Source organism: Marmota monax, unplaced genomic scaffold (assembly GCF_021218885.2).
Source record: "Marmota monax isolate L192 unplaced genomic scaffold, Marmota_monax_Labrador192_F-V1.1 WCK01_AAM20220418_F8-fsc00024, whole genome shotgun sequence".
NCBI classification, from domain to species: domain Eukaryota; kingdom Metazoa; phylum Chordata; class Mammalia; order Rodentia; family Sciuridae; genus Marmota; species Marmota monax.
The window spans coordinates 19,008,062-19,031,269 of NW_026695224.1; the positions used below are offsets into that span (position 1 = coordinate 19,008,062).

At 49.0% G+C, this 23,208-nt stretch overlaps 1 protein-coding gene and 1 pseudogene across 1 annotated transcript; both read left to right on the plus strand.

Annotated features, from left to right (window-relative positions):
* LOC124086514 (cocaine esterase) lies at positions 1 to 8,848 on the plus strand. The gene is made up of 12 exons (XM_046434811.2): positions 1 to 157; positions 2,416 to 2,620; positions 3,595 to 3,736; positions 4,452 to 4,585; positions 4,666 to 4,924; positions 5,318 to 5,416; positions 5,698 to 5,838; positions 5,948 to 6,028; positions 6,261 to 6,408; positions 6,791 to 6,928; positions 7,409 to 7,481; positions 7,932 to 8,848. The coding sequence occupies exons 1-12, from the start codon at positions 82 to 84 to the stop codon at positions 8,116 to 8,118; spliced, it is 1,683 nt and encodes a 560-aa protein (XP_046290767.1). The 5' UTR covers positions 1 to 81; the 3' UTR covers positions 8,119 to 8,848.
* Positions 8,849 to 9,313: 465 nt separating this feature from the next.
* LOC124086395 (pyrethroid hydrolase Ces2e-like) overlaps positions 9,314 to 23,208 on the plus strand; it is a 40,417-nt pseudogene continuing 26,522 nt past the window's right edge.

Consider the following 23,208-nt stretch of genomic DNA (forward strand, 5'->3'; position numbering starts at 1 on the left):
GTCCAAACTCCACCTGGCAGAATGCTGCTCTGCATTTCCAGGTGAAGCCCAGGAATACAGAAGCAGCCCTGGGAGCCGACCATGTGCCTGCATCGTCTTCCTGCCTGGCTCATCATTGTGGCCTATGGGCTCTTGATGCTCCTCATCCAGGGCCAGGGTGAGGCTGCCATGGGGAGGGTGGTAGAGACCAGGTTGGATCTGCCAAAGTGCACAGAGACAGAGCCTGAGCCTGGAGGGAAGGCACCAGGGCGGGGGAGTTGGTAGAGAAGACAGATGAAGGGGATGAGGGGCAGGAGGGTGAGCCAGAGAGGGTCACAGCTGCCTGAGGACACCCCCATGGAGGAGTGAGCAAGTGTGAGGGGATTGTGAGGAGCACAGAATGGGCAAGTGAGAAGCCTCCTTGCAAAGGAACAGGGATAGAGGACCTTCCTCTCCTGTGTGTGGTTGTGGCTGTAGCTACTACTCACCCTTGGATAATAACAACAGCAATATAAGAGCTTGCTGGTTACATTTGGCTCTGAGTGTTTTGACCCCTTGGCCAGAGAAGTGCTGGCACCTTCTGTAGGATCCAAAGGAAAGGTAATCAGCGCTGGGGGTTACAGAAGTACCACTTCTCAAAGCTGATCAGAATGACTGGTAAGTTCCCTTTCCTTGCGAACCCAAGCTGGCATGGCTTGGATTGTGTTCTAGAACAAAGGTGAAGTGCTCTGTACCTTCTAGAATTCTCGAGGCCCCTATCATAAAGTGTTGGCAGGAGAGTACCATGCCCAGGGAGTGTCAGCAGCTCTGGATCCCTCCCATGGCAAAGGCTTCTAGTGTGAGCATTGGACATAGACCCAATTTTCCCACTCTAATCTGCACAGAGGAATCCATGCTCACTTGTCCCACTTAGACCACCACTGATAGGCTTCCTCCCTTACCCGGGGTCTTGGAGAACCAGAATTATCTCAGCAGGAAGATTTTTCTAGCTTCACTGAAAGATTCTATTTAGAAGAGTCTTTTTTTTCTTGAAATCACGTCCAAAAAAAAAACAAAAAAAAAAAAAAACTGAGTATGAGAGGGTATAGAATTGAGTCCCACAGTCTTCTGACCACCAAGTCCTGGCTCCTCCACAGGCCCATGTAGGTCTTAAATAGGGTCCAGGTCTTACACACTACTCTTCTTTGTCTCTCATCTAAATGGTCACATATTTTCTGGTGTGACCTTTTCCACATCTTGAAACGAGGAAACTTCACACAACTACATACATGGTAGAGATTCCTCCTGCTGTTTCTTGCAGGGCTTCTCTTAAAGGGAGATAATGTCAACAGACTCCAAGTAGGAATATTTAGCAGGCTTTGTCCTTTGTAGTAACGAATATCAGGCATTAGTGGCGAGTGGCCACGTGAATTACATGAACCAAGAACCCATCTGGCAAGGCATTGTGTGGAGACAGCATGTTGGTAGGACAACAGTGTGTCTTTAGACTTGGAGAGATGCTGGCCAATTTCCTTCTCTGATCCTGTGAGTGCATGCTGCCCTGGCCTGTCCTGTACCAGGTAGCTTCAAACATCAGATGCTAGTGTACTTTGTGGGAGAGAGGAGGCAGTTTGGAGTTTTTAATTTTTCTTATGGAAACCAGCTCAGATCTACCACATTCTAGAGTGAGAACTTGAGCCTGGGGGAGGGAAGGCTCCAGTGATGTGGGAGCTGTGGAGATGTCAACAATAGCAGGAGAACTGTGGACCTGACTGCCAACTCTCTGCACCCTGAAGCACAGAGAGGACTGAGACAGCCAGAGAGCTGCATAACACCCTGATCAGGCCCATTCTAGGGGTAGAGAGACGAGTTAAACCCAATATGCCCAACATCAACTTTTAGCAAATATCATGACTTGGACAAACCAGGTATATCTAGCTTAACTTTCCACTGCCTCCTTGTGGTGATCCCCAACCTCAGGCAGGACAAGATTTGTATGGTCTGAACTCATCGCTCCCCTCCTAATGTCTCTTTCTGAATACATGAATGATGCTTCTTTATGTCATTTCTTGTCTTCTCAACCATGAGATCCTTGAGAATGGGAAATTTTAGTTCTATTCCCACAATTCTAAGTGTCTGACATGACCTGACACAGTCAGTGCAACGGACACTCTTTACCCATCAGCCCAAGAGACATTCTGCTAGAAGTTGCTAGGGCTGAAGGATGGTGGCAAGTCACAGGGGCCTGGTGAGCCTGGAGGGATAGGCTGTGACCCAGTCGAGTGATAGTGCTGGTGGGGATAGGGACAGGGATGGGCATATAGATTCTGAAGTGAATGTTGACAGATCAGGGTCCCTCCACAAGGCTGAGCTGAGGAGGGCCAACCAGGCCACAGTGATGTAGGTCAGCAGCTGATTGATGAGACCTGAGCCTGAAGTGCATCTCTCTGCCCACAGGCCAGGACTCAGTCAGCCCCATCCGGACGACTCACACCGGGCAGGTGCGGGGCAGGCTTCTCCATGTGAAGGGCTTCGATGCAGGGGTCCACACCTTCCTGGGAATTCCCTTTGCCAAGCCACCTGTAGGACCACTGCGCTTTGCAGCCCCTGAACCCCCTGAACCTTGGAGTGGTGTGAGGGATGGGACCTCCCACCCGGCCATGTAAGTTCTCCTGGGAAACCTCAGGGGGTGGGGTTGGGTACTACAATCCCTGAGCCAGGCTGCAGTGGCTCCTTCATCTAACTAAACTGAACTGCAAGGCCTGGGGCTGTAGGTCAGTGGTAATGTGTTTTTAGCAACCTGATGCACCGGCTTTGAAACCCAGGCCCTAAATGAACAAATATAGAGAAATATATCTCTCTGCATTGGGGCAATTCCCACATTCATTTTTCCAATGCAGGAGTAACTTTGCCAGGCCCCTGCCTCAGAGAGTGGAGGCATTATTAGCTCCAAGTACTGAACACAGAGCAGAAAATAATGTCCCTGGATTTGGCTTATTCCAGGGGTTCTCTCCCAGCAGGGGAGATATGTCTGGGAGAGGGCGGCTAGGCTCTCTGAATCTATAAAAGACCTTGACTCCAGCAATCGATGCTGCAGATCCCTGAGGAGAGCAAGTGGTGGCTCCTTGGGGACCCCACCCACAGAGCCAAGGGAAAGGGGCATGTGCCCCTGCTTGAAACTCTGTGCAGGGGTGAGGTTTTCTGAGAATCTCGAGTTGGGCTATGGGATGCCCCATTACCCTTCTGTGAGAAACTAACCTCCATCCACTCAGGCACCAGCTGTGTGGGGACACCTATGCTCTTCCAGGCCTGAATGGGGACAGGGATAAGTGGTGACTGTCAACAGAGGCAGCCAGTGTTTCCCAGACAGGGCCCTAGAGTCAGGATTGCCCAGCCGCAGAAGGAGTTGGAATCAAGTGTTCAACAATTTTGAGGCCTCCCTGGGGGTCTGGAATCCATCTCTGCTTCCCCGAGCCTGTGGCCTGGAAACCAGTAGGAAATGACTTGAAAGAAGGATCATGAGAGGCAAGGCATCAGTTAAGGCAAGGAGTGAGGTTGTCTGGGATGGAGTCAGGACCTGAGGTCTGGAATGACCACTGCTCAGCCCCTGGAGTAACTGTATTCCATTGTCACCAGGTGTCTGCAAAATGCAGATGCAATGAATCTAGAGGCTCTGAACCTAGGGAGTACAAACTTGCCTCCCATCCCCATGTCAGAGGACTGCCTGTACCTCAGCATCTACGCGCCTGCACATGCCCGTGAGGGCTCTAACCTGCCTGTGAGTGTTAAGTCATGGTCAGTTGAAGGGTGGGAGAACTTTTTTGGGGAGAGCATTAAAGTGGGCTTGGGACATGGTTCAAGGTAGAGAGCTAGCACAATGCTGTGAAGGCCTGGGATTGACCCCAAGTACTACATAACAATACCAATGACACTGGAAGACACAGGTTCAGCTGGCCACCACTGTGGTGTGAACTACCATGAAAAGTTTCTCACTATCAACTCCAAGAAGGCCTCTTATGCAGGCAGGTAGCTGACCTAGGCATGGAGTCAAAGAGCCCTGGATGCTCTCAGAGGCCAAATATTCTGACCCACTGATCAACTCACCAGCTTGTACGAGATCCATTCAGGTGCCCAAAGGTGCACTTTGAGATCACTAAATTCCATGATCATCGATTATTTTGGGGGCCAGAGATTAGATGACTCTTTAAATTAATGTTCAAGTGGGATAATCACAGAAACATCAGTTTTCTTTTCCTTTCCGAGTAGTTCTGAGAGGAATAGATCCATGTTCTGCTTCCGGGTTTGACTCCAAAGTATGGGAGGCCTGATCTTCCAAATTGAACTTACTCTGTCACCAGTATCCTAGGTCATGAGGTCCTACTAGCATTCTGTGTGGGTAGCTACACAAGCCAAAGTGGTTTTCAGATGAGAGGTTCAGCCTGGATGGAGTTGGGCACTGTGGCTACCACATGGTATATCTCCTGATTTCCCAGGTGATGGTCTGGATCCATGGTGGTGGCTTGGTGGTGGGCTCAGCTTCCATGTATGATGGTTCTATTCTGACAGCCATTGAAAATGTACTGGTGGTCACTGTCCAGTACCGCCTGGGAGTTCTGGGCTTCTTCAGGTAAGCCTGGGACAGGGATGGTCAATGAGGGCTGAGTAGACAGAGGACCATCCATTGATCATCATCCTTGCATTTCTTAGCACTGGAGACCAACATGCCACTGGCAACTGGGGCTACCTAGACCAAGTGGCTGCCCTACGCTGGGTCCAGCAGAATATCGCACACTTTGGAGGCAACCCTGATCAGGTCACCATATTTGGCGAGTCTGCAGGTGGCACTAGTGTGTCCTCACTTGTGGTGTCTCCAATGTCCCAAGGACTCTTCCATGGTGCCATCATGGAGAGTGGGGTGGCCCTGCTGCCTGACCTCATCACCAGCTCATCTAAAGTTGTCTCCACAGTGAGTATCCTTTACTACCCACAGCCAAATCTGCTGCCTCACACTTCAACTTCCGAGTCTCTACCACTCTGTCTGTTCCATGGGAATAAAGACCATCCAGGTGTCTCCAGAACTGGCCACCATCCCAGGGTTTCAGAGGAGCTCAAAGGTCTGAATCCACACACCTCTGCCTCAAGTGTTGATTTTTCTCTATGATCTGCAAAGTTGCACCCTGGGGGCCTTATCCTCAGAAGACCCATGGAAGAAGGTGTGATGGCTCCTCTGGCTGATACCTGAGCTTCAGGAAATGTGGAAGGATTTCACACTTGCAGCATTATACACAGGATACAATTTGATAATTAAGGGCAACCTGCACACAGCTGAGATTTTGGCAACACTGCCCTTTCTTTACAGATGGTGGCCAACCTGTCTGCCTGTGGGCAAGTAGAGTCAGAGGCCCTGGTGAGCTGCCTGCGGGGCAAGAGTGAACAGGAAATTCTAGCTATTACCAAGGTAAGGATGAATGGACATTAGTGAGGAGACAGGGGCTATGGTATAAGAAAAACACAGTGCTTTCCGCTGTGGAAAAATGATCTCATTTCCAAGGCCTGATTTTCTTCTATCCTCATAGCCTTGGATGGGAATTGAGACAACAATATGCCGAACCAGGTATAGAATCTCTGAATGTTGGTCTGAGACTCAAGGGATTAGTTAGGATGGGTTGGAGTTAACTCAGGTATCATTAGAAAAGAGACTTTCTTTCCTGTAATCCTGGACTTTGAATGCCCCCTTAGGCCTTCAAGATCATTCCTGCTGTGGTGGATGGGGCCTTCCTACCCAGGCACCCCCAGGAGCTTCTGGCCTCTGCTGATTTTGAACCTGTTCCAAGCATCATTGGTGTCAACAATGATGAGTATGGCTGGATCATTCCCATGGTAAATCCCATCTCCAAATCTCCTTGATAATGTCAGGTGGGAGTAGCTTCAGACTTCATAGGTCCTGGTCATCTCACCCCCAACTCTAGATTATCTTTTCACCACACAGCTCATGGGCCCCCCTGAAATCCAGAAAGACCTAGACAGAGAGACCATGCGAGCTGTTCTGCAGAGAATATCAGCACAGACGGTGAGACTCCTTGGGTCCTGCACCAGGCAAGAGTGCAGCCAGACACTCTTCCTTTTCAGTAATCCCCAGGAGCAAAGATTGATCTATGTGCATTTGTGAGTGGGGTCACCACACAGCTTGAAAGCATTGCCCTCTTCCCTGAGACATCCCAAACCCCAACCCCTACCCTCAAGCTCCTGCCTCCCTGCCCCAGAGACTGCTTAACATGACTCTCCCTGGTCACCTGGACTAGATGATGTTGCCTGCCGAATGTGCTGACCTATTGATGAAGGAGTACATGGGAGACAACGAGGACCCCCACACCCTCCGACTACAGTTCCAGGAGATGATGGCAGACTTCATGTTTGTGATGCCTGCACTCCAAGTAGCACATTATCAGAGTGAGTGTGTCTGAACCTGAATCCTGGCTTCCTAGGAGACAGCTCAGAGCTGTGGGTCCCAGGTGAGGTCTGGTGTCAGGTCCTGACACATGTCTTTATCCAGACCCTTGTCCCAGGCACCTGAAGGCCCTCATCTCAGTAAATCTTTATAGGTAGAGTAAGACATAGACATCACACACATTTTACAGAGGAGGGAACTAAGGTAGTGTCACTGAAGGACTTGCCTGTCACCACACAGCCAGGAAGTCCAAGACATGACTTAACAAAGAGCCTTGCAACTGCCTCTGATCCATTCTGGGCTTCCAAGCCACTGTGAAGATTCAAGCCAGCTTGGACCCAGCAATCGTGTCACCAAGAGTGACACATCCTGTCCACCCTCCAGGTTCCCATGCTCCTGTCTACTTCTATGAGTTCCAGCATCCGCCCAGTATGTTTAAGGACATGAGGCCACCACATGTGAAGGCTGACCATGCTGACGAGATCCTCTTTGTCTTTGGATCCTTCATCAATGGCATAAGAGGTGAGCACACCTTGTTCCACAGGAGAATTCTCATGACTACAAGGTGACAATTGCTCTCATTGTACAATGAGAAACTGGGGCTAAGAGAGAACATGGGATCCAGTGTCTACCATCTTACAACTTAACAGGTCATTCCAGGGTTAAACCTTTCCAGTCCAATCTATGCTCCTTACCCCTGTTCCCACCCTAAACATGGTGTCTAGCATGGGAGAAGACGAGGTTGGTTTAAAGCCAAATTATTTCTTAAATGATTTCACAGTATCCAAAAGAGGGAGACTGGTAGGCCAAGGAGGAGCCCAGTGTTGATTCAGTTAAAGGCTGGGAGTAGTAAAGGCAGGTTGGGCAAGCTGAGGGCCTGGCCCCAAGACTGTTGTGATAGGGAAGGGTCATAAGCCTGGGGCTGGGGTGGTGATGTGGCCCAGGAGTGGACAGCTGGATGGGGTTGGCCAGGACCTGGACCCTTGCTTTCCTCCCCCACAGTGAAGCTCACTGAGGAGGAGGAGCTGCTGAAAAGGAGGATGATGAAGTACTGGGCCAACTTTGCTCGAAATGGGTGAGGACACCTGCACCTCTCAGCCTCCCATGGCACACGGGCCCTCCAGTGCTCCCCTTGTCTGAGGTGACCCCATTAGCAAATGTGTGTCCTTAATCACATCCTAGCCCCCTCCCCAATGGGAAGACCCACACTAAAAAAGGGTGCTTTGTGGGTGCAGATCACTGGTCTCTTCTCACAGTGGTCCAGAGGGTGAGCCATAGTGCTGGGCTACCATGAGAGCCAGCCTCTCACAGGGAAGGACAACACAGGCCAGGTTGCTCTACCATTTGTGGAATGACACTAGTGAGAGGTTATTGTTTTCCTATATCAGGACACCTCTCCCCATTCTCAACACCCCCATCTGCCTGACTGGCTTCCCTGTCCAAAATTGGGGTGGGTAGTCAGATCTCACTTCAACAGAACTCAGACTGACCCTCACCCTGCCCTGCTGGGAGGGCATGTACATAGGAACCCCAACGGAGAGGGCCTACCCCACTGGCCACTGTTCGACCAGGACCAGCAGTACCTGCAGCTGGACATCCAGCCTGCTGTGGGCCAGGCCCTGAAGTCACACAGGCTGCAGTTCTGGACCAAGACCCTGCCTCAGAAGATCCAGGAGCTAAAGAGGGCTGAGGACAAGCACACAGAGTTCTAGATTCCTTGTCAGGAAGACAGGGGTGTGCTAGGTGTGATAGGGTCTTCCCGTGGTGCCCACACATGCCCACCAAAGAAACATGGTTGACCCACTCATTCATATAGCTCTTCGTCCATACACTTTGCCATGGGTCCTCTGTTGTTAGACACACTCAGTAATTCCCAAGGAGGCTGTGGATGGGTAATCCAGTGCATGCCCACCTTCCTCCTCACCCCACTGTGCCTGAGTCCCTCCCTCCCTTCCTCCCCTCTCCTTCCCTACAATCCCCTCCCCCTCCTCCTAGTTGCCACACCCTCCCATGCTGGCAGAGAAGTTTTAGGAAGCAGAGCTGGTACTTTTCTGAACCCCTTGCCCACCTCTCAGCAAGTACCCCATGTTCTCATACCAGTGAGACCTCTATAGAAAAGCTGTACACCAGAAGCCCCAAGGTTTTACTCCATCAGGCTGCTGTAACAACAACAGCAACAGCAACAACAACCACAATAATCTAGTGAAGCACGGTGGCACATGCCTATAATCCAAGTAACTCAAGAGGGTGTGGGAGAAGAATTACATATGCATCCCAGGCTGGCCACTTGTAGAGACCTGAGCTCAAAATAAAACAACAAATCCTGGGAGAGTAGCTCAGTGGTGGAGTACTTGCCAAGCAGACACAATGTCCTGGGTTTGATCACAGTGTTACCAACAAAATATAAACAAATAAACACAATAAACTGTGTAGCTGATGAAATATGCAAACGTGTTGACTTCTGTGGAGGAGGTAACAAGTCCAGAATCAAGGGTTAGCAGATTTGTTGTCTGGGGAGGTCTTGCTTTGGTTTCTAGATGGCACCTTCCCACTATGTCCTCACTTGGAAGAAGGGGCAAACAAGTTCTCTTGGGCCTCTTTGGCAGTTCCTAAACACAGTCCCCTCCCAATGATTCATCACTTTCAGACTGGCTTTCTTTCTTTCTTTCCTGGTTTCCATCTACATGACCACAACTCACCCTCTGGAGTCACCTCATACTCTTACATGTTGCAGCTTCCTCCACCATGGAGTGGAAAGGATGATGTACTGTTGACTTAACAAGTTCAGGGACATTTTAGCAGACTTTGTCCATGACTGTCACAATACAAACCTGAGGCATCTGGGACTGCTGTCTGTGTACATTAAATGAAAAGAAATTTCACCCAGTAAAGAATTCTGTAGGCAACATGTTACTGGGAAGAGGTACGTACCACCCATGCCCCCTTTTTGGTACAGTGTGTACTTTTTGGTACAACCCTGGATAACAGGGTTGCTTTACCACTGAGCCATGTCCCCCAGCCCTTTCCATTGTATTTTGATGCAGAATATCACTAAATTGTTTAGGGCTTTGCTAATTTGCTGAGGCTAGCTTCAGCCTCCTGAGTCGCTGGGATTATAGACATGCAGTGCGTATGGAGTGTGCCTTTTGACTTGGAACATATCTTAGTTCGATTTGGGGTGCTAAACCAGTATGACTGACCTGACACTGGATGATTTGTAAAGGAAATAGATTTATTTAGCTCACAGTTTTAGAGCCTGAAAATCTCTGATCAGCTGACGGTTTCTGGTTTGGTCTTGGTGAGGGACTTTCAACTATGTCATAACATGATAATGGCATGACATCCTAGGATTTTGTGGGAGAGAGATCACTTAGTAAGAATGGAAGCAATAGACAGGGAAGAGGCCGACTTGCTCTATTTATGAAATCTCACACTCACCTCAAAGGAATTAACCCACTCCTATGAGAGCTAATCCACTCTGAAAGACTAGCATTAATCCTTTCACACGGGGCAGTCCTGAGCCAATCACTAGGTCCTACTTATGAAAGGTACCACCTCACTGGGGACCTGTCATCCATGATAGGATCCATTGGGGGGCAAACCCATCCAAACCATACCATTCTGCCCCTGCCCTCCAAGGTTCACATCCTTCTTTCAATGCAAAATGCAGTCATTCCATGCCTATAGTCCTCAAAGCCTGAAACCTTGCCAGCATGGCTCCAAAGAGCAAAGTCCCAAGTACCATCTGAAACTCAAGGCAAATGACTTCCAACAAGTTACATGGTTTCAGGATACAGCCTTGAAACAGGCACAGGGCAGATAGATAGTCCTGTTTCAAAAAGGAAGAAAAACCAGTAGAAAGGACTCCCAGACCCCCAGCAAGTCTGAAAATAACCAAAGAAGACACTAGATCCCCAAACTCCAAGTCCAGCCTCCTAGACACAGGGCAGGGTACTGGTCCCAGGGCCTTGGGCAGCCCCACTCGTGGGGTGATGCTGCTTGCAGCCCACATGGCTGCTCTCTTGGGCTGCATGCCATGGCCTGTGGCTTTCCTAGGCTGGCATTGCACACTGCCAATGGCTCTACATTCTGGGGTCTCAAGAGCAGTGGTCCCACTCTCATGGCCTCACTAGGCATTCTGGTGAAGAATCTTTGCAGTGACTGCACTCCAACAGCAGGGCCTCCAGAACTTTCCTTTGAAACCCAGGGGAAGCTGTTGTGACAGCAGAGCCCTTGGACCTACAAAATAGCTCCACTTGGGCATCACCAAGGTCTGTTGCTTGCTCCCTTTGGAGCAGCATCAGGAGTCATGCCTGGGCTTTCGTGAACCATGGTTGGACAGACCCAGAGCATTTTGCTAGAACACAAGGAGCAGAATCCTGAGACAATGCTGGGGCCCCTTCCATGGTCTTCTGGGCTCTTGATGGAAGGGCACCTGGAAGATTATGTGTAGGCCTCAGGCCTTCTCTCCCATGGTTTTGAAGCAGAGAGCCTGGCTTCTTCCCAACCGTAGTAATCTCTTTCCCATCCTCTATATTCTCACCCAATCTCCCATTTTGCTCTTTAGGTGGGCAGACTGTGCATTCCCAGTGTTTTAGGGTGTGCTTGCCTTTGCCAAGTATCATTGTAAATCTCACTGAAAATGACCAAAAATAACCACACAACTCCTTCTACATTTTGCTTAGAAATGTTGTTCCCTGAATCCTGTAGGTCTTCAATCTTATATATGGCCTTCCATGACGTCTTTAAGCTTGAATAAAGTGTAGTCAACTGTTTGCAGTGATCAAAGGCAGCCTTTCTTCTAATTTCCACAGATGGCTCCCACTTCCTTCTGAAGCCTCCTTAGGATGGCCTTTACTAAGCACATTGCTATCAGCATTCTGAATAATACCACTTAACCAATCTCTATGATGTTCTAGCTCCTTCTAGTCTCTTTATCGTCTGAACTCTCACCAGGAATACTGATAATTCTCCATTTACAGCAGTACAATACTTTTCTTTCTTTTTCATTCTTCAACTTCTTTTGTTGTTGTGTTCAGGGGATTTAACCCCAGGGGACTTAACCACTGAGCCATATCCCCAATTTTTTTTTTTTGAGATAGCATCTTGTAAAGTTTGTAGGGCTTCATTAAGTTGCTGATACTGAGGCTGGCTTTGAATTTGCAATCCTACTGCCTTGGAATTCTGAAGTACTAGAATTACAGACATGCACTTTCAAGCCCAAAAACCCAAGACTTTTCTTAACTACTCCCTCAAACTCCTCCAACCTCTGGTTGTTAACTAGTTCCAAAGCCACTTCCACAGTTTCAGGTATTGTTTGAGAAACAACACCACACTTAGTACCAATTTTCTGTCTCAGTTTGCTTTGTGTTTCTGTAACAAAATAGCCAACACAGGGTAACTATAAATAAAGTAATTATTTTGCACACAGTTTTAGATATTGAAAATCAAGATCAGGTGGCCCTCTCTGGTCTGCCTCTGTTTTTGTTTTTGGTCTGTTGTTGTGGTTGACACTACTAGGGATGGACCCAAGGATGATCTGCCACTGAGCAACATCCCTAAACCTTTTTGTTTTTCACTTTGACATAGGCTCATGCCAAGTTACTGAGCCTGGTCTCAAATGCACAAAACTCCTGCCTCAACCTCCCAAGCCTCTGATATTACTGGAGTGCATCACTTTGCCTGGCTCTGGTCTACCTCTGGAGAGGGCCTTGTAGCTATGTCATAAAGTGGCAAAGAAATGATATAGCAGGAGTTTATGAGATAGATCATACGGCAGGAGCAAAGCAAGAGACTGGAGAGTGGCTAGGCTGCCCTGTTAGAACATTCTCGCTTTCCAGGATATTAATATACTCCTATGAGATCCAATCCACTCCAAAAACCTTAGTCATGGTCCAATCACCTTCCGTTACACCCCACCCCTTTATAGTCCCACCTCCTCAATGCTGCCACACTGGGAACTAAACTTCCAGCACATGAATCACTGGTGAACAAACCACATCCAAACCATGGCAGAAAGATGATACTAGATTGTCCTCTCTGGAGCCTTTACCTGGCTGCCACGCCTAGCCTCAACCACAGCAGTTGACACATATTGATACATTAGGATCCACCCTGGGCAGGGCAGAAGGAGATCCCTGAGGTTGTCCTTGTCTTTTGTTTTTTCTAATGGAACCTGGCTCAGATCTGCCAATTTCTGCAGAGGCAGAACTTGAGACTGTGAAGGGAAGGTACAAGAGGTGGGAGCCACTGCAGGTGGCAAAAACATCAGGAGGACAGTGGCCTTACTGAACACCTCCCTGCACAGAGCGAGATGTAATTGCCCAAGAGCTGCACAGCACAAAGGGATGAGCCTCATATGAGCCAGAGAGGAAAGTTAATGAACCCAATGTGCCCATCAGCCACTTTCAACAAGTATCTGGACTGTCACAACCTAGATTATCTGAAATGCACCCTGTCCTTTGCACCATTGTTCGAAAGCAACCCCAGCTATCACATCATGGGTAAATTTTTCATGAGTTCCTACTGAAAAAAAAAGAAGAGGAAGATTGATATAGATATTATTATGGATATACACATAAGTAGATCAATAAAGGTATTTCTGCAATACTGTGTGTTTTCATTATAATGAAATATCTACTCAAATGTTCTAATTTATTATACAATGATACTGATAATAGTCTTTACTAAAAAACCCAGATTCAAATAAGGTTCATAATTTGCAAATAGTAGATCATAATACCAACTTTGAAAAATAATTATATTCCACCCATTTCTTTTTTAGTTTACACACAAAATTCACCTCTTTTCCTCCATGTAAACCTAACCCCACCATACATACCCTCCAGTCTGCTCTCTGTGTCTATGTATGGACTAATTCTGGCCTGTGTCATCAGAATACAATCAGGAGGCAGTTGTGGAGAGTCACAGTGGGATGGGCAGAAAGTTTCTGAAGCAAATGTTGACAGATCAGGGTCTTTCCACAGGCGGAGCTGAGGAGGGCCCACCAGGCCACAGTGCTGTAGGCCAGCAGCTGATGGGCAGGCCTGAGCCTGAAGTGCATCTCTCTGCCCACAGGCCAGGACTCAGTCAGCCCCATCCAGACCACTCACACCGGGCAGGTGCGGGGCAGCCTTGTCCACGTGAAGAGCACCAATGTGGGGGTCCACACCTTCCTGGGAATTCCCTTTGCCAAGACACCTGTAGGACCACTGCGCTTTGCAGCCCCTGAGCCCCCTGAATCTTGGAGTGGTGTGAGGGATGGGACCTCCCACCCGGCCATGTAAGCTCTCCTGGGGTCCAGGAAACCTTAAGGCTAGGGTAGGGAAAGGTACTTCTGTGGTCCCTTCATCTAAACTGCTCAGGCAGTTTTCCTCTGCATTGAGAAGATTCTCATATGCATGTTTCCAATGAGAGAGGATCAGAGTGTAGCAGCTGCTAACTTCCGCAGGCTCCCATCTCAGGCCTTGGCACCCAGAGAGCATTAGTTGCAAAGACACATTTGTCCCAGCTCACGTTTTGACAGAAGTTCTCTGCAGCCAGCGGATGTGTGTCTGGGAGAGTGTGAGATTGGCTTTAAGAACCTATAAAAGGTCTGAGGAACTTCCGGACCCGGGGGCTTAAACATGGACGTGCGCCTGAGGAACTTCTGGATGCTGTGGCCTAAACATGGATGCCTGAGGCACTTCCGGATCCAAGGGCCCAAAGATGGACGTGCACCTGAGGAACTTCTGGATCCGGGGGCCTAAACATGGATGCCTGAGGCATTCCAGATCCTGAGGCCTAAACATGGACGCCGGAGGCACTTCCGGATCCTAGAGCCTAAACATGGATGCTGAGGAACTTCCAGACCCAGGGGCTTAAACATGGATGTGCACCTGAGGAACCTCTGGATCCGTGGGCCTCAGTATGAACGCCTGAGGAACTTCTGGATCTGGAGGCCTAAACATGGACACCTGAGGAACTTCAGGATCCTAGAGCCTAAATGTGGATGTGCACCTGAGGCACTTCTGGATGCTATGGCCTAAACATGGATGTGCGCTCAAGGAACTTCCAGATCTGGGCACCTAAACATGGACGTGCACCTTTGAAACTTCTGGATCCGGACCCAGGGGCCTAAACATGGACGCTTGAGGCACTTCCGATTCCGAGGGCCTAAACATGGACGTGTCCTGGAACTTCTGGGTCCTTGTGCCTATAAAGGGCAGGGCGTGACTCTCAGAAGGGACGTGGCCCATGAAGGGGAGCTGAGTATGGGGCCTGTTGGGGGGCAGACTGAGCTGTGGCACCCTGAACTTGAATGTGACGGTTGCCTTCCCCTGGGTGTCACTTCCTCCCCTTCCAGGCGGTGCCGGGGAGGAAGTGAGACCAGGCGCAGGGGCCAGGCCACCGTCTTTCTCCTCGCTTAGCCAGGCGCCCAGCCTGGCTGGGGATGGGGACGTCTTATGACACTAGCTGCCTCCTATATCCCTGACCCAGGACCTCAGGGACCACAGGCAGGGAGTGCTTGATATGATTCTCCCCTGGCCATTGACCCTCAGCCCCGGGGTCTGCCCAGGGAGAGCTCTGTCTCCCAGAGGGTCAGGGGGCACATGTGACCTGCTGCTCCTTACACACTGTCATCCTGGGCAAGCAAAGGTCAGGACACTAGATGCTACTGAGAGTGACATCTCCTAGATGGGCGGCTGGGGACTTAGCCTCTATCTCCTGGCCTCAGACACTGGATGATCCCTCCCAAAGACAGAAAATAACCCCACACTGCCCAAGACTTATTTTTAAGCTTTGGATTCTGAAATTTTCCCGCTGCCACCTTCTTTGTGAAGCCAGTTTTTTAACAGAGACAATATTCCAGGGGGAAAAAAAACAACAACATGGAGTCAATCAAACCAAGCTGACACATCTGGTCCTCCAAGAGAAATCTGGTTTGGAGGGAAAACAGCCATTCTCAACTGGCAAAATACTGAAGTTCCCTTGTCCTTATTTTCTGTAAGCAAAATAAATAATCTGATGTTAACTCATCAAATTATTTTTGATGAGTGCTTGGCTCATAGGAAAACTGATTCTGTTTTATGGAATGAAGTGTTACCTGATTTTAAAATTAAAAATGAAGCCAATTAGGATTGTTAAATTACACTGTCATAATTCTGTTCTTTGATAGAAAAAATAAATAAACCTTTAAAAAGAAAAGAACCTATAAAAGACCCAGCAGTACATACTCTAGATTCCTGAGGAGGGAGCAATAGTGACTCCTTTGGGATGTCCCCTCTACATTCACTATGCAAGCCCACAGGGCCAGGGGCCAGAGACCAAGGAACAGGTGCAGGTGCTTATAGCTGGAGACTCTGTGGGAGGGATGTGATTCCCTGAGAGTCTCCTCTACCCATTCATGTACCACCTGTGTGGGGACACCTATGACAGGAATTATTTGGTCAACACATGCAGCCAATGTTTCCCAGACAGGCCCCTAGAGTCATGATTGTCCAGCCTCAGGGGGAGTGGGACGCAAGTGCTCAACAACCTTGAGACCTCCTGGAGGTCTGGGCTCCATCCCAGCTTCCCCCGAGCCTGTGGCTTGGAACTTGGTGGGAAGAGTCTCTGGAGAAGGATCAAGTGTGAGCAGGGTTGAGGGGGAGTGGGGACCGGGGGTGACTGACAGCACCCAGACTCACTCTGGACCCAAAGTCTGGTTTTGCCCACGGCACAGCTCCTGGAATAACTGCTATTATCACCAGGTGTCTGCAGGATGTGGCTAGGAATACACTGGTTGTGAACCTCTTGAATCTGACCCTCCCCCTCTCATCCCATGTCAGAGGACTGCCTGTACCTCAGCATCTACTCACCTGCCCATGCCCATGAGGGCTCTAACCTGCCTGTGAGTGCCAAACCTTGGTCAGCTGCTGAGTGGGAGGACACCTGTTTTGCAAGAAGATTTTTTAAAGATGAGAGTAGCCTGAGTCCCGCTGCAGTGTGGACCCTGATAAAAAGACTCTTACTAATAGGTTCAAGAAAACCTTCTTACTTGGGGTGAGTAACTGAGTCCTGGGCATGGGATTATAGAGACCTGGATGTCCTCAGAGGTCTTAGGCTGTAGCCCTAGGGTAGATCCACTACACAGACAACCCATTCATACCAGGGAGAGACAATCAGGAGCTCAAGGACTGAACTTTGACGTCACCCAAATTCCTAAACACTGATTATCTATTGAGCTAATAAAATGGGGAACACTGGTTAATGTTTATGTGGGACTTTCAGGGAGACACCCTTTTATTTCCATCTCAAAGGACTTCTGGTAATAATACAGACAGACTTTGATATATGGGAAGACTCAAAGGCATAAGCAATTTTGGATTTCTGAATGAACCAGAGTCACTTGCACATAAGAAATATCTTGTCACCTGCTGGGGTGCTGTCCATGTGGGTAACTACTCAAAGACTATCAAAAAGTGGGGGATAGAATAGAGATAAGCCTAGGGGGGATTTGGGCTGGGTGAGGGCTACATGGCATCTGTCTTGATTTCCAAGGTAATAGTATGGATCCATGGTGGTGCCTTGGTGGTGAGCATGGCTTCCGTATATGATGGTTCTATTCTGGCAGCCATTGAAAATATGGTGGTGGTCACTATCCAGTACTGCCTGGGTGTTTTGGGCTTCTTCAGGTGAGCCTGGGACAGGGATAGTCAATGGGGACAGAAGAGACAGATGATAGTCCAGTGATCATTGTCCCTGCCACTTTTCAGCACTGAAGACCAGCATGCCACTGGGGCTACCTGGACCAAGTGGCCGCCCTACTCTGGGCCCAGCAGAATATCACCCACTTTGGAGGCAACCCTGATCAGGTCACCATTTTTGGTGAGTCTGCAGGTGGCACTAGTGTGTCCTCACATGTGGTGTCTCCAATGTCCCAAGAACTCTTCCATGGTGCCACCTCATCTCATGTGAGGTGGTTTCCATGGTGAGTGTCCTCAACCACCAAAGCCAAGATCCACAGCCTTGCCCCTCACCATCATAGCCACTTCTACTCTGTCTGTTCAGTGGGGACAACAACAGTTGGGGTATCTTCGAAATTAATGTTGCTCCAAAGATTGCTCAGGGGTTCAAGGGTCACCTTCCACACAAATATACCTGACAGTGGTTGATTTTGCTCTATGGTTGCAAAGCTGCACCCTGGGAGCTTCATCCTAAGAAGAACTATCTAAACAGGTTTGATGGCTCCTCTAGCTGACACCTGAGCTTCAGGGAGGGTAGAACAATTTCATACCTGCAGCAATCCACACACAACACCCTTTGAGAATTAGGTGTCACCTGCACTCATCTGGGACTTTAGACAACACTCGCCTCCAGCCTGGAGGGATGATCTAGACCCTGCCTGGTCCCTTTACTGATGGTGGCCAACCTATCTGCCTGTGGGAAGGTGGAGTCAGGGGCCTTGGTGAGCTGCCTGTGGGGAGCTGCCTAGTGGGGCAAGAGCAAAGAGGAAATGCTGGCTATTACCAAGATCAGGCTGAATGGTCATGGGTATTGAGGAATGGAATGGAGACTAAGTGGAGCAGAATGCTCAAGTGCCCTTTAAACTCTTGGGACAGTTACCTCATTTCCATACTAATGTCTGCCTTTGAATTGGTGGAACAGGCCTTGAGGAACTACTCATGGTACATTTTAGGATGGACATTTAGGAGTGAGCCAGCAAAGGTGGAAAGCACTCAGAGGATATCAGGAATTTTCCAAACCTTGACCTTGCTTCCTGTCATTGAGTGTCCCCTCAGGCCCTCAAGACCATCTCTCATGTGGTAGATGGGACCTTCCTGCCCAGGCTTGAGGAACTTCTGGCTTTGGCTGGTTTTCAACATGTCCCCAGCATCATTGGTGTCAACAATGAAGAATTGAGTTGGCTTCTTGCCACAGTGAGGTCCATCCTCCTACCCCTTGTGTCTGGGAAGCCCTGGGGAGATTTTTACACATTTGTTGCTCCAGGTTCCTCCATCTCTAAATCAAGACTTTCTGCCACCCAGGGCTCAGACACTGCTGACACCCAGAAGGAAATGGACAGAGCGATTGTGCAGTCTATTCTTCAAAGCATGTTGGCACAGTTGGTGAGGTTCCTGGGGTCCTGAAAAAAATCTAGAGGACACCTGGCTCAGTGGTACACACCTGTAATCCCAGTGACTCAGCAGACTGGGGCAAGAGGATCACAAGTTCAACGCTGTCCTCTGCAATTTAGCAAGGCCCTATCTCAAAAGGGCTGGGGATATGCTAGATAGAGAGTGCCTCTTGGTTTAATTCCCAGTACTGAAAAAATGAAAAAAAATACAGGGCACACTAGATATCCTGTTCACTCAACAAACCCCAGCAAAAAAGACTGACCTGTGTGTTTGATAATATATGAGGTCCCCCCACAACTTGGTCCTTTCATCCATTCCCTGTTCATCCGCCTACCCACAGGCCTTTGCCTTCCTTCCCCAGAGCTTGCTTAAAGGACTTTCAATGATCCCCTGTGCTAGATGTTGCCTGCTAACTTTGGTGACCTGTTAATGGAGGAGTACATGGGAGACAATGAGGACCCCCACACCTTCAGACTCTACCTCACAAAGTGATGGTGGACTTAATGTTTCTGATTCCTGCACTCCAAGCAGCCCTTATCAGCGTGGCCATATCTTTGCTGAATTCTGGATGCATAGGAATGCAGCTCACAAGTGTGGGTCCCAGGTGAGGTCTCTGGTGTCCTGGTTTCCACATGTGTCTTTATCAAACTCTGGAAGCAATATACTTGGTAGCCCTCATATAGAAAATCCTCATGGTTAGTGTAAGAGACAGACATCACCTCTATTTGACAAATGAAGAGGCCGATTTAATGGCACTTAGTGATTTCCCCATGAGAACACAGCAAGGAAGTCCAAGTTTATGATTTACCAAGAACCTTTTCTACTACCCCTGGGCCAGCTTGGGGCTCCCCTTTCCACTGTCCAGATTGTATCCAACTTTGGACCTAGATGTCTTGAAACATGGGTAAAGCAGGGGAGCTCCAGGTGAGGGGGCCATCACATCACAGCCTGTTTATGCACCCAGGTTCCCATGCCCCTGTCTACATCTACGAGTTCTAGCATTGGCCCAACATCTTCAAGGACATCAAAATGCCCCATGTGAAGGCTGACTGTGATGATGAGATCACTTTTGTCTTTTGATCCCTAAAGGACAGTGAAGGTAAGTCTTCCTCATTCACCAGGAGCTTAGATGGAGCCCTAGCTGGGTCCCCAAGGGATGTCGCTGTAAAGATGAGGAAACTGTAGCTCAGAGAGAGAATAGGATGAGGGATCCACCATATTACAGTTCATAAAGCTGCTTTAGGATTAGAATGTAAGTCCTTTCCACTCCAATCTGGGATCCATCTACCTGTCCCCACCTTAATCATGGTATCTAGCATAGGAGGAGACAAGGTTGGTTAGAGGCATAATCATTTGTAAAATGACACCCCAAGGTCCAAAGGTACAAAGGACCTACTGGGCCAGGGGTGAGCCAAGAGTGGCTTCAACTAGAGACTGGGATGAGTAAGGGAAGGTTAGGTAAGCACAGGGCCCAGACCCAGGATGGTTAGTGTAGGAAAGGGACTCAGCCTTGGGACCCAGGGACAGGCTACAGCTGGGGTGGTGAGTGTGGCACAGGAGTGGACAGCTGGAAGAGGTTGGCCAGGACCTGGACCCTTGTCCTCCTCCCCTACAGTTGGGCTCACTGAGGAGGAGAGTGCTGAGCTGGAGGATGATAAAATACTGGGCCAACTTTGCTCGAAATGGGTGAGGACACCTGCACAACTCAGCCTCCCGGGGGCATGGGCCTTTCATTGCTCCCCTTGTCTGAGGTGACCTCATCAGAACATATGTGTCCTTAATCACATCCTAGCACCCTCCCCAACTTGAAGACACACACTGCAAGAGGGTGCTTTGTGGGAGCAGGTCACTGGTCTCTTCTCACAGTGGTCTAGAGGTTGAGCCATAGTGCTGGGCTACCATGAGAGCCAGCATCTCACAAGGAAGGGCGACACAGGCCAGGCTTCCATGCCCTGTGGGGAATGACACTAGTGAGAGGTCATTGCTCTCCTATATCAGGAAACTTTTACCATTCTCAATGCTCCTGCCAGCCTGACCACCTGGCCCGCCAAAATGGGTTGGTAAGGGTAAGGGTAAGTCTGAGCTTAGCAGAGTTCAGATTGAAGCTCACCCTGCCCTCCTGGGAGGGCATATACACAGGAACCCCAAAGGAGAGGGCCTAACCTACTGGCTATTGTTCCACCAGGACCAGCAGTACCCGCATCTGGACATCCAGCCTGCTGTGGGCCAGGCCCTGAAGGCACACAGGCTGCAGTTCTGGACCAAGATCCTGCCTCAGAAGATCCAGGAGCTACAGGGGCTGAGGATAAGCACACAGAAATCTCGCTCCCTTGTCAGGAAGAGATGGATGGGCTGCGGGCAAGTGGGGTCTGCCTGTGTTGTCCTCTCTTGCTCTCCAGAAGCCAGGGTTGACCCTCTCATTCACAGAGCCATTCATACACTCTTTATCTATCCATTCAGCTAACACTGATAAAGAACTCACCTCATGATGTTCAGTGGGTTCTCTCTTGTTAGATACACTCAGTAAATCCCCCCAGGAAGCTGTGGATGCCCACCTTCCTCCAATGGGCCTGAATATACTCCCCACTAGGCCTAAGTATATTCCTCCCTTTTCCCCTCCCCCTTCAGTACTTTCTGTCTCCTCTCCTCCAAGCACCTAGACACTCTTCAAAGGAGGGCTATGCTTTCAAAATGTTGCCCACACCTGAGTGTCAAAATCCCACATCTACTTCTCAGCAAGTCTCATGTATTCTCATCTCTGACATTGACCACTAGACAGACTAGACCAGAAAATCTGTTTACCTAAACCCCTAATCTTGGTACATTCAGACTGCTGTAACAAATATCATCACAAAGTGGGTAGCTTATAATCAACAGAAAATTATTCAGAGTTTGTGAGGTTTTTTCCAAGGTCAAATGCCAGCCTGGCATGGTGGCACACACCTGTAATCTCAGCAACTCAGGAGACTGAGGAAGGAGGATCACAAGCAGGATACCAACATCACCAACTTAGCAAGATCCTGTCTCAAAATTAAAAATGAATAGGACCAGGGATGTAGTTCAGTCACAAAGTTTCCCAGGGTTCAATCCTCACTCAGTACTGAAAGAAAAAGAAAGAAAGTAGGATGCCAGCAGATTGGGAGTCTGTCAAGAGCTTGCTTTTGGCTTTTTCACTCATGGACGGCACCTTCTCACTGAGTCATTACATGGTATAAGGGACAAATAATACCTCCCATGACCCTTTTGAAGCAAGAATTAAAGACAGGCAGTCAATGTAGATAGTAATATGGTCCATGGAGAAAATGGAGGCCAGGTGAAGTTCATGAAGTTGGAGACCACCCTAGGAGACTGGAATGGTAATGCCTCCTGAGCACTTTGAATACCAGGATTCCTTGCCTATACTGCCCCTCCTAGAAGGTGGTTCATGAAGCACCCCCTGAACAGACAGGGAGCTGCTAATTAAGGTCTCCTGGGATGCAGCTCCCTTCTTTCCCCATCACTCCACCTTGGCCCTTCCAGCCCTCCTGCTTCTCACCTTTTGACCATTCCACCAGTATTTCCTGTGCCTAGTCAGGAAGGAAGAGATAAGGGGGAAGAGAGCAGGAAAACAAAGAAAGTCTAAAATGTCTAAAAGGTGCAGGATGCTCTCACTTCTTGGGATACCAGGATACCACCAGCTATGGCCCCCTTCTTCCTCCCAGGAGAAGTCTATATTACTACTTTTTGAATAAAACCTCCATTATAGGCTTGCCTTGGCACTTCTCTAGTGTTCAGACTTAAACATTGGTAGAAGAAGAACGTATCACAATAACCGGTGGTTTCCTATTCATTCCCTAAGGACCCTAACTCTTCTGGTACCTGGGATTGAACTCAGGGGCACTCGACCACTGAGCTACATCCCCAGACCTATTTTGTATTTTTTAGAGACAGAGTCTCTCTGAGTTGCTTAGCATCTCAACATTGCTGGCTTTGAATTCCCCCTCCTCTATCCTCCTGTCTGAGCCTCCAGAGCCACTGGGATTACAGGCATGCACCACCATGCCCAGCTAGGACCCTAAATCTTAATACCATCATATTGGAGATTAGGTTTCAATGTGTGAATTGGGTGGACACAAGTTCTCAGACTGTAGTACCTACAGCCCAAGATCTCGGCCACCAAGAATGCAAACTACTGGAAAATTTCTCTGCCAATTTAAAACAACCCACTCACACATCTATTTCCATCCCCCACTTGTGGGAAGCATGACTGGGTTTTTCCATTGACCCTAAAGCCTTGACCAACTGAGTATGTCCAGGAGAGCTTGAGGTATGTCCTCAGGGTCCTGTCTCCTGAAGTTGGCTCTTATTCTCTGTGAATATGCAGACACTGTGAGCCCCACACTGACAAGATTATAACACATCTGAGAAGATGCTTCTCTGTATGGTGTGTCCTGGAAGAGGCCTTGGAGACTCAGGAGGTCCAGAGAAGAGATCCTAGTCCCTGGTTCCCTGAGAACCTCTCCATCCATTAAGGTGACCCTCTGCCTTGCAGAATTCCCCCTGCAACCTCCTGACCATCCCCCACCCACTATGGCAACCACATCATTGATTTTCCTTCTCCCCTCATTGCTCTCCCTAAGCTTCTCTGGCCCCTCCTATAAAACCCCTCTCATCTTTTCTCATTGTACAAAGGTAGCAAATAATACTCAATGTGTCTCTGGGTTC